Below are 14,596 nucleotides of genomic sequence, written 5' to 3'. Positions count from 1 at the left end.
GTTGGTTTTTGCAAATATCCTAGAAACGGGTCGTTTTTTGCAAATAAAAACTCAAATGGGTTGGTTTTGAAAATTTGTCCTTACTTATTAGGCTAGATAGCACTTACATAGGAATTTTGATCCTCTATGCTACGAAAAGCAGAGCAGAGGTCACAGGTTTTAATTTTTTTAACCATTAATTTTTTAGAAAGCGATTATGATATAATCTAGATTTAACACTCATGCCACCCATGTGTATTGCACTCATTCCTAATTTGTACTTAATTAAAAACTTACAACCGACAACTAGATAATTAATGATTGTGATTGTGTAGCTATTTTTTTTATAGTTGAGAGATTACAAATCCCTTATATATCCTATTGTTTCACCTAATTCTAGCTTATATGTCCCAACTTGTATTTGGTGGCAAAAAAAAATGTTCTTTGGATTCCGTAACAGTCACATGTAATTGTTAGTACAAATTGACAGTTGGTCGTCGGTTTGTCACAACCATTAAAATTGTGACAATCATTAAACTTGTGACATTTTAATGATTGTCATAGGGATATCAATCTAGACGACTAGACCCAAACCCAATAATCCATTCATACTCATCCACAAAATAGTCCAATTATACCCACCTACTTAACGAAGCGGGTCCTAAATAGATGGGTATTGCTTCCATTCAGGGGCTGTTTGGTTCGCTATTATAAGGGGTGGAAAACTCAGAAAACCCCTCCACGTCAGATTTTTAGCCCTCCACGTCATTTTTTTCGTTTCCGTCCATTTCTTTGTGCGGCTTTGGTTCGCTCAGATGGAAGAGGGAAAACTCTGCTGAAATCGCCGCCAACTCAGATTTTTTTCCCTCTCCGATTTCCTTTCCCAACCGAGTGAAATTGATGAAAACTCTGCCACGTCAGATTTTTTTTCCTTCTCTGCTTTGTTTACAAAGATGAAAACTCTGCCACGTCAGATTTTTTTTCCTTCTCTGCTTTGTTTACAAAAGTTTTCCTTTTTTTTCTATGCGAACCAAACACAAGAAAAATAAATACATTGGTTTCTCACCATTTTTTATGTGCGAACCAAAACAAAACAATATATTTATTGGAAAAATTTAAAAAACTCAAAACTTGTATTTCTTTACATCGAATTACATTTCTCTATATAAGGAAACGAACCAAACAGCCCCTCAGTCGAAATGGTTCATAACCGGACCCGCCCATAACCACCCCTCTCTGATCCGCCCCCACAGTCCCACACCCACGTTCTCCTTTCTCCCCCCTTCCTCAAACACTCGAGCCCTAGTTCCTCTCTCAGTCTCTCTCCTCTCAGGCGCTCGATTTCACCTCTCCCCATCGAGCAATAGCTGCTCATCTCTCTCCGATCGAGCCCTAGTTCCTCTCGATCAACAGGAGAATCGAATCTTCAACTTGTGGAGGCAACGGTTAGGGTTTCAGTCTAGTTCGAGCGTCTCTCCTGTTCAAATTCAGGCCTTTGATCGAGCAATTTCAACATTCAGGTCTTCAATCGAACTAATCACTGGATTTTGAGGTACATTCTTAGTAGGGTTTCTTGATCTTGTCTCCTTTCAATTTTGGGGGTTTCTAATCCCGTCTCCTTTCAATTTTGGGACTCTTTGAGTCTTTTATTCTTATGGGCGTTAATGTTATAAATTGAGGAGCTTTGTAGTATGTTTTAGTCTTGAGATCATATTGGATTGAAAAATTTTGCTGAAATTTTGGTTTAATTTGAAAAGTTTGAATTTTCACTACATTTCATATGCAAGTAAGCTAATTTGTATTTTCCCTTAAAAGACTTGTAAAAACTATGATTTCTATGACAAGAAAAAGTGGAGGTTAGCTTCAATATTAGTTCAATAATAGTTTTGGGCTTATCAGTTCTATTTCCTGTTATGTAATACTAGATTTAGCCTGGGCCATAGTAGCAAGGCTTGTTATTTATGCAGCTACTCCTTTTCTTGTATATTTTTATGTACATATGTACACAGTACTTGAATTATTTTTAAACTCAGGATAGAATTCGTATCCTCATGGTTAACCTTGATGATTTTCTTTATTTTCAACAGGCATTACAGACTCCCTTTAGAAGCTATCTTCTACCTATGTTGGCTCTTGTAAGCATCTCTTGTGGACAAATGTTCTCAACTTTTTGCTAATCATCTTTGCAATTTTTTTTACATTTTCAACTGGTGCTATTTTGGTACCTACATTGGTGAATTTTACCTACACTCCGTGGATGATCTTCGACAAAAGGCTCCTTGACAAACCTCTTTTATATCTAAGTAGACATTATTTGTTTTCTTTCTAATATACATAATTGACAATTCTGGCAGTTCTTTTTATATTTGTAAGAAAGCTTAAACATGTTTCATGTTATATCACAATCAGCATAACTCATACTAGGGAGATGTTGATTAAAATAAGTCCTCAGATCAGATTATAAGGAATTAAATATGAATATGGCATCTTTAAACATTGGTAGTTTTTTAATTAATTTATGCCTGTCCATGTTGCGAAATGAAAGTGGTGTGTTTCTGTTGCTGTGTATAGAAATCCTTTTCTGAATCCTCTGATAGAAAGGAATGTGCAGCCTGTTGTATGATGATACTGTCTGATTATCTTGTTAATGTAACCTCTACTTCATTCGTTTCTCTAAGAACTTTCTGGTATTTCTAATTTTCGATGATGTAAGAGTAAATAATATTCTATGTTTTACTCCCACCATCTCTTCGTATGGTGACAGATATCTAGTTGAACAATGAAATTGCTTACTGCCTTTCTGTTTCTGCAATACAACCATCACTTCAATAATTACATCTGTTTTAAAGCATTTCCCCCCATGTATTGCAGGGAAAATGACTGAGGTAGTAACTGATGCTAATGCTGGAAATAGACGGCGTTTACCATCATGGATGCTGCAGGTAAAATCTGGTGATGAACAAAGAAAATCTGCAGGTAAAGATGCAAAATGTTCTCGACCAGAAGAAGAGACCAAGAGTCCAGCAGCTCGGTCTAAGATAAAACCTGATCAAAAGATTCGATATAAGACCCTAACTCAGGAGTCTCCACAGCAATCAGATAGCTTGCAAGGGTGTGAGGTAAGGCGAAGAACCAAAAAAACAACAAGAAAAGATGATGGTCCCTCCACTTCTTTAACGGTTTGTAGTGGGGCTAAGAGAAAAATCAAGAGGAAGATCCTTGAAACATCAGTAAATGAAAGTACTGCTGCTACAAAGAAGCATGTAAAGAGTAAAAGGCTCAAAAATAGTGAGTTGGAAGTAGTATCCCCAGGAAGGAGCGACAAAGAAATATCATTGACAGTTGAAGATCTTCTCACCATTGCAGAAGAGGTATTCTCCAATATAATTTCCGTCTTTGTCAATGCCTTGTTATATAATTGGAATTCTTTCACTATACGGTGTCAACTAAACTCATAAGTAATCCTATGACATTCCAAATGCAGTCCGTTGACTTGAGGCATATGCTGCTTTGTAAGGTCTAATAAACAAAGCTTATTGGTTATCCTATAGTCTTATTTATTTGAAATACTTACCCCCTGTCCTCTGGGGATTGCATATTATTGCTCCTAATACTTATTTGTAACATTCTGTTTCTATCAAAGTTTGCTTTTCTGGAGATGGTGTTGATGTTTAATTATGATGTAATTGCAGTATGTTGCTGCTGATAAGGAACAACAAAATGAACTACTAGCTTCAAGAGAGTGCACATCAGAAACAAATCCTTCAAACCTGTCAATTTCGTCGAAGGCTATTAAGGGCAGAGCTCTCCAAGCTGGTGAATCCAGTCACATATTATCCAGATGCACAAGTACCAATCATAGTTCTCGTCTAAGTGAGAACGAAGAGAAGGAAGGAGAGAACCACAAAAGTGGAAATTTCTCTGGTAACATTATAAGCACAGGAGACACTGCTCAAGATATGTTGAATCTCTATCTAGGTCCTTTTATGATGAAATCTCCAAGCAAGGAGCAGAGTATTCAGAAAATTGAACCAAAAAGATTGGTGTCAGCTCAGACAATCGAATCAAAGAGATGGACGTCAGCTCAGACAATTGACTCAAACAGATTGCCATCAATTCAGGAAATTGAAGCAAAAGAATTGCCCTCAATTTGGGCAATTGAATCAAAAACATTACCATCAATCTATGAATTAAACGAACAGCTCACAAGCCATGAATTTTCGAAAGAAGAGGCACCCTTGATGAAGAAGAAGAGCAGTCTCAAGGACAAGGTGGCTATGTTCTTTGACCAGTCAGATAAATTTTGAGGAGAATGACATACTAATTAATTAACCAGGTCAAAAAGAAGAGGTAACTGTATTATGTATAATTTTTTTGACTAATGTTACGAGCAATACATGTTCATCATTCTTCTTGTAAATATACATATTCCTTTTAATTTAATTTGAGTTGTTATAAGGTCTTCTCGAGTATGACATAGATTTCAACATGACATAGTAATCTGATCTTGCAATTTGGACTCCGTGATACTTAATTTAGGTTGATTAGAATAATGAGTTTGATGTGATTTATCAGGTATTGGAAGACATCTCCATCTATATTCTTGTTATATAAGCAACTCGTACTTAATTTCACCAATGATAGTGTTCTGTTAAATGGAAAATGGATTCATGTTCGTTATTTGTTTAATGAGAATATAACTTCAAAAAAAATGTTATGCAGATTTAGTAAGAGTAGGAAGTGCCTATTTGATGTGTTTTGTCACATCAAAAGCAGAAACTCTCCACCTAAAATATGAAGATATGCAGAAGTCCGTCAGAGTCTTTAATTCCAGAGAAATACATCAGGCAGAGGCAATAGATCAATTTTTCTAACAAGTCAGCATGTCATTTTCTAGTACAAGTTCAATATTTTGATTAAAAGAAGAATGTTGATTGAAAACTCATTTTTGAGCTTCCAATTGTCTCATCAAATTTGCTTCCTATTTATTACGCGAATCTAGTTGTAACCCATCTATAATCCTTCTGGTCATTCAGTTTAGAAAATTACTTCATAGTAGGTTGGTGAGGAGCTGGTTTAGGCTGATGTCTATCTTTCTCTCCCTTTTTTTAACTTCAGTGGATATCAACCCTATTGTCCATGGAAAGAGCTATGAATTTTGGCGATAGTAATACTTTCGAGGTTATATTGATCTTGCTTGAGTTGAAGATTTTATAGAGGTCATGCTATTCTAGTTACCCTGCCTTGTTAGTCCACCTGGTAGAATGGTAAGCTATTGAGATGGTTAAATTGTAGGATTTATGTTGTTTTTGTTAGGAATCTTGACCCCAAGATTAGTTTGTTTTGATGATAACAAATATTATATATTGTGTATTATATGCTAACATTTGTTTTGCAATATCAGAGTTATATCAACAATTATATTCAAAGAGATACTCAAGACATAGATGAATTCAAGGTAAAATGAAGTAAAGAAGAAGATATACTTTATTGGCAAAATGTAATTTTACATTTTCTTTGCTTAGAAATTTGTACAAGCCTTGAACACTCACACACATGCACACATATAGTGTTAGAACACACTAACACATGCTTAGTGTGTTGGTTAACAATAGAAATCCCCTATGTTAGCCATTAGAGTTTATAGATATTGAGTCTTAAAACATTTCATTTATACCCCTTAGCAATTAGAATCTAGAAAAACTCAAAAGATCAAAGTTGTAGGTCTCTTCAAGAGCTTTCCAACAAATCTTAAATTACCTCATTCTGATATCGGATGAGAAAGTTACAGTCAAAATACTGAAAAGAAATTTTTAGAATCTGTGAGTTTACAGTGTAGTCGATTACTATGCCTTGTAGTCGATTACTAAGCAATTTTCTGACTTCACAGAGTCTGTTTAGACTCAGTGTAGTCGACTACTATGACTTGTAGTCGACTACAGATGCAGTTTTTCCAGATTTTAGGTTTTAAATAAGTGATTGTTTATAGCCGTTTTGTGGACGTTAATTGGGTTTAAAATTATGTCATTTCAGAGGCTATAAATAGGTTTAAACATCAGAAAACAAGAACCAAGTTTTGCACTTATAAGATTCACATATTGTGCAAATTAACTTTCTAAACTTTCAGTTTTTCAATCTGTTTTTCTATAAAAGAGAGTTTCTGATATTGTCTTTGTTCCTATCATTCTTAGAGCTTGTTTAGACAATATTCAGAGAGTTAAAAAGATTGATAAGCCACTGTTACACATTCACATCCATATCAAGGCTTATAGGATTGGAATTATACATTGCTTTAAAGAAAGGTTCTCTCGGTTTATGAGAGGGGTTGATCTCTTGGTCTAGAGATCGGTGTGACGATTGACATGGTCTTGTCAATTGGGTTTGCAATTTGCATGGTCTTGCAAATTAATCAGGTTTGCTTTTGATTTTGTAAGGTTTCAAAATCATAGTGGAAACTCTCAAGCGGGATTTGCTTGGGGGACTGGATGTACACCGGGGAGGTGGAACCAGTATACATGCTTGTGTTTGTGATGTTCATTTTTTGAGATTGTCATTCTTTCTTTGCAATTTATAATCTACTTTGCAAACTCACCCTCTAGTGTTTAAGTGTAAAGCTTCCGCAGATTTTTATAAGAGCGTACTCTATTCTTAAGGGTCACGATCCTACACTTGGTATACATAAGCAAAAACAGGACCCTACAGTTTTAACTATCTAAATTGGAAAAAAAACAGAGGTGGCTGTGATTAAATATGAAATGATATAGTGATTACTTGGATTGGAAGATAAATTTCTAACATGATTTTGATAGTATAGAGATCAAGTCCTTGAGTAAAGGGTTGAATCTTTAACTCAAAAAGGAGCAAATTATAAAACAGAAGGGGAAGGAAAGAAGGAAAAAAGATACGAGTTTGTTGACATCTGTAGGAAACACCGCTATCATGCTACTTTCTCCCATTTTATAATCTTCCCAAATTGTAGTGCAATCTTTTGCATAGGGATACCGCTATCATGCTACTTTCTCCCATTTTATAATCTTCCCAAATTGTAGTGCAATCTTTTGCATAGGGATCAATAAATTTATTCATATCCTTAAATTTTATAATCTTCCCAAATTGTAGTGCAATCTTTTGCATAGGGATCAATAAATTTATTCATATCCTTAAATTGATGACCTCAATTTAAATTCTGCCAGAATCCCGATCAAACATAGAAATCATTTATTAAATATCTTTTAACTGATGTGAGAAGCACACATTGGTATATAACCTCAAATTGGTGATCTAAAATTAAACATTCTGCTATAGGAATATTTTATTAAAAATCAGTTAACTAATGTGAGAAACACACATTGTTACATACACATACAACCAATAATTAGAAAGAATCATTTAACTGGACAGGAATACTCTCTTGTTTCATACTAATGAATGCAAATCTGTAAACAAAAGGCTAACTTGCACTTAAATGCCATATAGTTTCACCAACCTTGCACTTTAATGCCCCCTATTTTAAAATTATGCACTTAAATGCCCCAAAGTATTTGAGTGTTTCAGATAAATGCCCTAAAGTTAAAAACAACAGACCACGTTTAACTTCTCTCTACGTACCCAAGAATATCAAACTGAAGGTATAAAAGTACAACTTTTAGAAATTTTAGGCTGTTTAAGTGAGGACATTTACAGACTGAGGGTATTTATATGTAACATTGAGTAAACAATAGGGCACCAATGTGTAACATCGGGTAACAAAAGGGCACCAACGTGCAAACACTTTGAAACATTGGGGCATTGATCTGCAACATTTTGCGGAATTTAAGTGTACAGTTTTAAGATGGGGGTCATTAAAGTCCAATGTTGATGAAACTATAGGGCATTTAAGTGCAATTTAGCCTAAACAAAAAGAATGAATGCAACTTATCATTATTTTTTTCTTCCGGTTCCTTTTCATAGTGATACTGCCTTTTCCTAATCACATGCTGGCTGAGGGATAATGAAATGTCTTGCAAGATCAAGATGTAGAAGAGAGCTTTAGCAGAAAACTTGAAAGACCAACTTTGTATCCTTTTTTCTTGACATCATCAAATCTCCAAAAATGAAGCTCCTGTAGGGAGAATCCTTCTTGCAGCTCCTTGTCATGGAGTCATATGATGGACACAAGAAATAGGCAATGGAATATCTCTACACCTTCTCATTAACCATCACCTTGTGCATGACACTTCTGTAGATGTCATTACTCCAAGCCTGGTCTACATCCCACCAAAACCTAGACTTGTCACTTTGAAGCTAACAATTAAGAGAAACGAAACCAAATTTAGGACTTAATCATGTGAACTGGTAACTTAGACTCAGTGCAGCGTAGCAATCCTCGACATGCATTGACTTGACTTCTTATGCCATGCATAGGAAATTAGGAATTAGAAAGGACTCGTGTAGTTGAAAGGAGTTAGCCAAATATGTTATTTAAAGAGTGTTGATGTACTAGTCATCACACAGTAAGTTTGTATCCAGAGTAGGATAATTTCGATGAGGTAAAGGAGATTGATGAGGGAGCCGCCTCCTTCTCCGACTTTATGTCTGATTCTTGAATTGGGGAGCTGAGAAATCTGCACATGTAAAAACTCGTGAGAGGACGGGGATAGGGTCCCCCGTTGTACCTCCGACGATCAAGTTAAATGATAAACTTGAGTGGAAGAAGCAGAACTTAAGGGTTATTCTCCTTTTTGGAATAGCCCCCCTAAAAGGTGAATAGTACATGTATATATATTGTGAGAGAAGTGTAGATTGGGCACTTTGGCCAAGTATAGAGAAGTGATGGCGAGGTATGGGCTGGTGGCTGCGTCAACACCCACTTTACAGGTGTCGGCTGACGACTGGAGGGAGGATGTCCTTAGTATTAAATGAGAAGAGGGAGGGAGTATGGGCTCGTGGCTGCGTCAACATTCACTTTACGGGTGTCGGTAGGTGGTTGGGGGAAAGATCACTTAAGCATTAGAGAGATCGTCTCAGCATCGAATGAGGAGTGATCGGCGGTGTGGTAGAGCCCATGTGATATGACGAGTCATGAAGACTATCGAGGCTAGGGTCATGATGGGACCTATCCGGTGTTGATCGCGGCGCTGATACGTGGCCAGAGGGAGAAACCTGAGGCAGATATTATCCTCCAGTTTTACCGAGAAGTAATGCCCATCGAGTTGTCCTCGCAGGGCATTGAATAAAAGGTCGAGTGGGCTCCATGCGAGTCGACTTCAACAAGAGGGTCGACCGATCCCGACTCTTGAGTCGTCATGAAAAGTATTGACTTGACGAGTCGGCCAAGATGAGACTTTCTTTGTGCTTGGGCCACCGAGCTGGTTGGGGCATTGCTTGCGAAAATACACCCTCCGTTGTTTGGCGAGTTGTATTTTGACGAATGAGAATACCATAATAGTTGGCCCGTTTCGCTTGGAGTCAGCTTTAGCCGGATCCGAGTGAAATATGATAAAGAATCACTTGGGAATTGCTTCTCTGTGTTGCATAATCTCAAAATGTTTGCCGGATGACTTAGGTTCAATGTGGACTGGTAGATTTAATCATTAACTCGAGAGGACTCATCCTCTATAGAGAGGAGACGTCTCGAACTTAAGTTAGCTTTCGAATGATTAATTTTTTCTAAGTCTTAGGCCAATCTGATCAACTGCTCTTGCTACTTAGCATTTGAGCAACATGGACGAGTTGTCCGAGATATATCCTTAAAAGTCAACTTGTCGGCTGTGGCGGGTTGGTTAGGGCCCGGTAGACTTTGCTTAGCAGACATTGTTTAGCGAGCTTCCAGAGGCCTTTATTGGTCGACGAAACGTCACTGCTAATGATGACGTAATGATGCTGCTAGTTAGAGTAGTGGCGTCGTTTCGATTTTCGAGCAAAGAGGTGTAGACTAAATAAGAACGTCGCTTCGAGTTTAGAGCTAACTGTGAGATTTCGAGGTGAATCTCACCCGTTTATTTCGAAACGAGACAACCGTTCTGATTAATCCTCGTGCCCCTTCAGGATACTATAAATAGCTTGTTGGGGGCGAAAAAGAATTCTTTACAATTTCTTGCCCAAAAAATCTCCGGCGCTTATCTGTATTTTCGTAAGTTTACTTTGCAAACCAAATTCTTCAATGGTTTCCCCAACTTCCACTGCAGGTCGCAATGAGGAGAGGATTGCTCTTCTCTGGCACATCCGCTCAAGGGTCTTGACGGGGACGCTTGAGCCATATTACGATCTTTATGACATTCTGAGGGCTTTTACACTGGGGGCCCCGAGTATGAGCGAACCCATGTATCACCATGGCGGGGACCGCGCACCGTTTTATCTTGCTCAACTTGAGCATGGTCTACTGCTGCCGCTTCATCCCTTTATTAGGGATGTCTGCATTGCTCTGGGGGTTTTCCCTCTCAATTTACCCCTCATGCCATTAGGGTTCTGGTAAGTTTTGTCGTCATTTGTCACTGGGTTCGAGTCTCGTCGACCACGGCTGTTAGGACATTTGGTCGGCGTCGAATCGAAGAAAGAGGACCCACACTACTTTTTTCACTACCGTGGAAATATTAAACTTGTGTCAGATGCTCCAAGGTCCAACATGGATTGGAAGGAGCACTTTGTGTGGGTCTTTGGGGCTGATGGCGTTCTTGCTTGCCCTAATTGGCCCGAAGTGGCTAAGGGTGTGCTGAGGCCGTGTCCTCTTAATGATGAGGAAAGGCGGCAACTGGCAAAGATTTGCTGGTTTCGGGAGAGGAGCAATCTTTACGAGACGACATCTCTCCGGTTGGCAGGCGTGTCCATGATTTTGTCTTCCTCGGTCGATCAAGCAAGGGCAAGTTTGCTAGCTCTCCCCCTTGAAAAAAGCATTAAGAGAAATTCGAGGGAGGAATCAAGCTCGACATCTCGGCCTCAGAAAAGGTTGAGAGGGGATCTCGATCCCGAAGAAGCGGCCGACTTGAGGTTGAGGGTGGCTGAAGTCGTCACCATACTGGGCTGGGAGGCCTGTGAAGGAAGGTGCAGGCAAGAGGATCAGAGGCAGTCAGTGCGCGCCAGAGGCCACCCGGATCGAGATACAGGTTAGCTAAGGTGCTGCAATCGGTCGAGACGTTGGCAGAGGTCCTGTCCAAAGCTTATTCAGTCGAATAAGATCGCCACAGTGGGCGATCTGTACCCTCCTGTAGCAGAGGGGGTGTGGTTCTAATTGTCGAGGACGGCAGTTACGGGGGCCCCTGTCGAGGATTAGTTCGGGCCGAGTTCTGGGCGATCGTACAGTTTCGCATGGTTTGGCAAGGAGCCTGTCGGGACGTCAGGGGGTGTTGACGAGCAAACAACGCCTTCGGAAGGGCCCGAGTCTGATGAGATGGCGGATGTGCGAAGTAAGTTCTGGCCATTCTGCCATGGGCTCGATGAGCTTACTCACCTGTCCTGGGAGGGCGAGGACCATATTGGTGGGAGATCCGTTAACCCCCGGCTCGCCTAGGGAAGAGGTTCTCGAAGGCGAAAAGTTTGCCCCGGAGGAACTCATGGATGTGGAGTCCTCGGTCATGCAGTCCTTAATTACCTCGATCGATGATGTGTCCTAGTTTACCCTCCCGAAGGACAAGAGGCTCTTGAGGGAGATACCAAGCGCTAACGTGCATTTGGCCCTCAATGCCTATTTGGTCCGAGGGGCTTTACTAGAGCAGGAGTTGTTCGATCGGATGAGGCACGTGCATGAGGCGGCCCTCGATCGATGATGTGTCCTAGTTTACCCTCCCGAAGGACAAGAGGCTCTTGAGGGAGATACCAAGCGCTAACGTGCATTTGGCCCTCAATGCCTATTTGGTCCGAGGGGCTTTACTAGAGCAGGAGTTGTTCGATCGGATGAGGCACGTGCATGAGGCGGCGAATTGAGAGGCAGTGAGGACGTATGGCGGCGGGAGTTGGACGAAAAGAAGAGGTTTTTGACGGGCTACAAAATCCAAGTTTCTAAGCACTTAGGTTCTGTTGATGATCTCTAGCGGGAGGTGGCCCGGTTGAAGGGAGAGGTCGACCGTCTGCAGCAAGGGATTTCTGAGCTGGATGGCCGACTGACCGCTTTGGCCGGGGAGGTCGAGTCCGAGAGGCGCCTGAAGGCAGCGGTCGGGGAGGACGCTAAATCGAGCCGTCTTTCGATCGAGCAGCTCAGGTGGGACCTTGAGGAGGAGCGGTCGACTCCGGCGTCCACGACAATTGTTAAGGACTTGGAGGGTCGGTTTGCTCGTCTGGACTCGGCGCAGCATATGAAGGAGGTTGTCGACGAGTGGCTCCATGGCCTTCTAGGCAAAACTGAGGTAGCCTTGGCTTGCAAGGCCGGCGTCGATTATCTCGCTTCGCTGCTCCTCTTTAGCTCTCTTCCCTCCATCGATCGCCGTTATCCCCCTCATGCCTCTTGCTGTCTTGATCTTTTGGAGGAGATTGAGGAGAGTGGAGGTGGGATGGATCTGGCGTTGGACGTTGGGGGTGATGACGAGTCAGGGGACGATCTTGAAAAGAATTATCCCGCTTGCTCAGCTACTGCCGCCGAAGCCCCTGCGGACTCTGTTGCCGTTGAGAGCCTCCCAAGTCCTACTCCCGGATCTGGTCGAGAGGTCTAGGAGCTTGTATTTGTACTCCTTTTTTTTGTAAATATCGACATACTTCATAAGTACTTTGGCATGGATAATGTAAAGAGTTTGTGAAGAAGTTTGCACTTTGGAATAAAAATCAACTTTATTTTCATTTTTGAGTCTGCCTTTATTTACTCCTTTGCTTTGCTAACTTGTAGCTTTGTTCTATTTGAGAGAACCAAGTATTGATTGTGATGAGCCTGTCGTATCATGTTGACTTAAATGTAGAGGTATCGAGACAACTGGCTTCATCTATTGCTTTCTGCTGGCTGTGTTTAGGTCTTCAGTCGAGAAAGACTAGGCAAATTGTGTTGTATTGTCGAGGACGTTCAAACACTTAAGCTCAAGCCTTGGGTTCGTTTTTAGAATAATACCAAGGTTTGCTTGATAGAATGACAACCTTGAGGTTGAGTGCCTAGAACTTACGTAGACGTTCAGGTCTTCAATATAGCCATGATGGTCGAGAGGCGACTGGGGAGTTGACCAAATGGTGAATGCCTTGGGTTTATTCCTAAAAAAGTACTAATGACTTTTAATTCAACCAAGAGGTCGAATGCCTAGAACTTATTGAAGTTGACTAGGTCTTTCACTCTATGGGGGGCCGTCTTGATGACAATTAGGTCAAATAGCAACCCTGAGGTTGGGTGCAGAGGTTTTACGTAGACGCCTGGGTCTTCAGTATCCCCATAATGGTCGAGAGACAACTGTGAAAGTCGACCATATGGTTAGTGCATTGGGTTTATTCCTGAAAAGGCACTAAGGTCTTTGAATTCGATCGAAGTCGAATGTCTAGAACTAATTGAAGTTTACTAGGTATTTCGCCCTACAGAGCGCCGTCCTGGGGGCAAAATGATGAAATGACAATCCTGAGGTTGGGTGCCTAGGTCTTACGTAGACGCTTGGGTCTTCAATATCCCCATAATGGTCTAGAGGCAACTGTGGAAGTCGATCATATGGTTAGTGCCTTGAGTTTATTTCTGAAAATGCACCAATGGCTTAATATCCAACCGATGTTGGATGCCTAGAACTTACTGAAGTTGACTAGGTCTTTAACAACCCTGAGGCTGTGCCCATGACTTGCTGAAGTCGACTGGGTCTTTCGTCCTACAGAGGGCCACCCTGAGGGCAAAATGGTGGAATGACAATTCTGAGATTGGGTGCCCAGGTCTTATGTAGACGCCTGGGTCATCATTATCCCCATAATGGTCGAGAGGCGACTGTAAGAGTCGACCATATGGTGGAAGTGCCTTAGGTTTACCTTGTGAAGAAGCACCAAGGGTTTAGGATCCTTGCAGAGATTGAGCACTACGAGAGTGCGAGACAAGAGTCAAGTCAGTTTCAATAACGATTTTATTAAGGCTAAACAAAATTTACAGTTATTGAAAATATCGCCTCAAATGCTCGATATTCCAGGGATGTTGCAAAACGCTTCCGTTTGGGGCCCTTAGTCGATAGGTTCCAGCTCGCAGCTCTTCTAGGACTATGTAAGGACCTTCCCAGTTAGGAGTTAGCTTGCCTCGTTGAGTGTCTTTGTGTAAAGTAGTTTTGCGGAGGACGAGGTCGCTAGCATTGAATCTCCTTGGTCGGATTTTGCTGTTGTAGTAGTGGGCGATTCGTTGCTGATTGGTGACTTGAGTTCGGAGCGATATCTCTTGGATCTTGTTCAGGAGGTCAAGGCCGATCCGAAGTCCTTTTGAGTTCATGTCCTCGTCGAAATAAGATCGGCACAGTGGGCGATCCTTACCCTCCTGTAGCAGAGGGGGTGGGTCTAATTGTCGAGGAGGCAGTTACGGGGGCCCCTGTCGAGGGATAGTGACGTGGCAGAGGTCCGTCCAAGCTTATCGATCGAATAAGATCGGCACAGTGGGCGATCCTTACCCTCCTGTAGCAGAGGGGGTGGGTCTAATTGTCGAGGAGGCAGTTACGGGGGCCCCTGTCGAGGGATAGTCGGGCCGAGTTCTGCGATCGTACAGTTTCGCAGGCTT

At 41.1% G+C, this 14,596-nt stretch overlaps 1 protein-coding gene across 11 annotated transcripts in view; it reads left to right on the top strand.

Moving 5' to 3' along the window:
* LOC109836625 overlaps window positions 1,204–14,596 on the top strand; it is a 57,293-nt gene continuing 43,900 nt past the window's right edge. For 9 of the 11 annotated variants that reach the window (XM_020404589.1, XM_020404588.1, XM_020404590.1 and 6 more), the window contains exons 1-4: window positions 1,204–1,531; window positions 2,067–2,114; window positions 2,851–3,350; window positions 3,672–4,329. In XM_020404589.1, the coding sequence (XP_020260178.1) occupies window positions 2,856–3,350; window positions 3,672–4,286 (1,110 nt within the window). In that variant the 5' untranslated portion in view covers window positions 1,204–1,531; window positions 2,067–2,114; window positions 2,851–2,855 and the 3' untranslated portion in view covers window positions 4,287–4,329. Of the gene's footprint in view, window positions 1,532–2,066; window positions 2,115–2,850; window positions 3,351–3,671; window positions 4,438–14,596 lie in introns of those variants that run through there. The other 2 variants (XM_020404592.1, XM_020404587.1) reach the window with 2 other exon arrangements.

Source organism: Asparagus officinalis, chromosome 4 (assembly GCF_001876935.1).
Source record: "Asparagus officinalis chromosome 4, Aspof.V1, whole genome shotgun sequence".
NCBI lineage: Eukaryota > Viridiplantae > Streptophyta > Magnoliopsida > Asparagales > Asparagaceae > Asparagus > Asparagus officinalis.
This window is presented reverse-complemented; position numbering and strand designations above follow the sequence as displayed.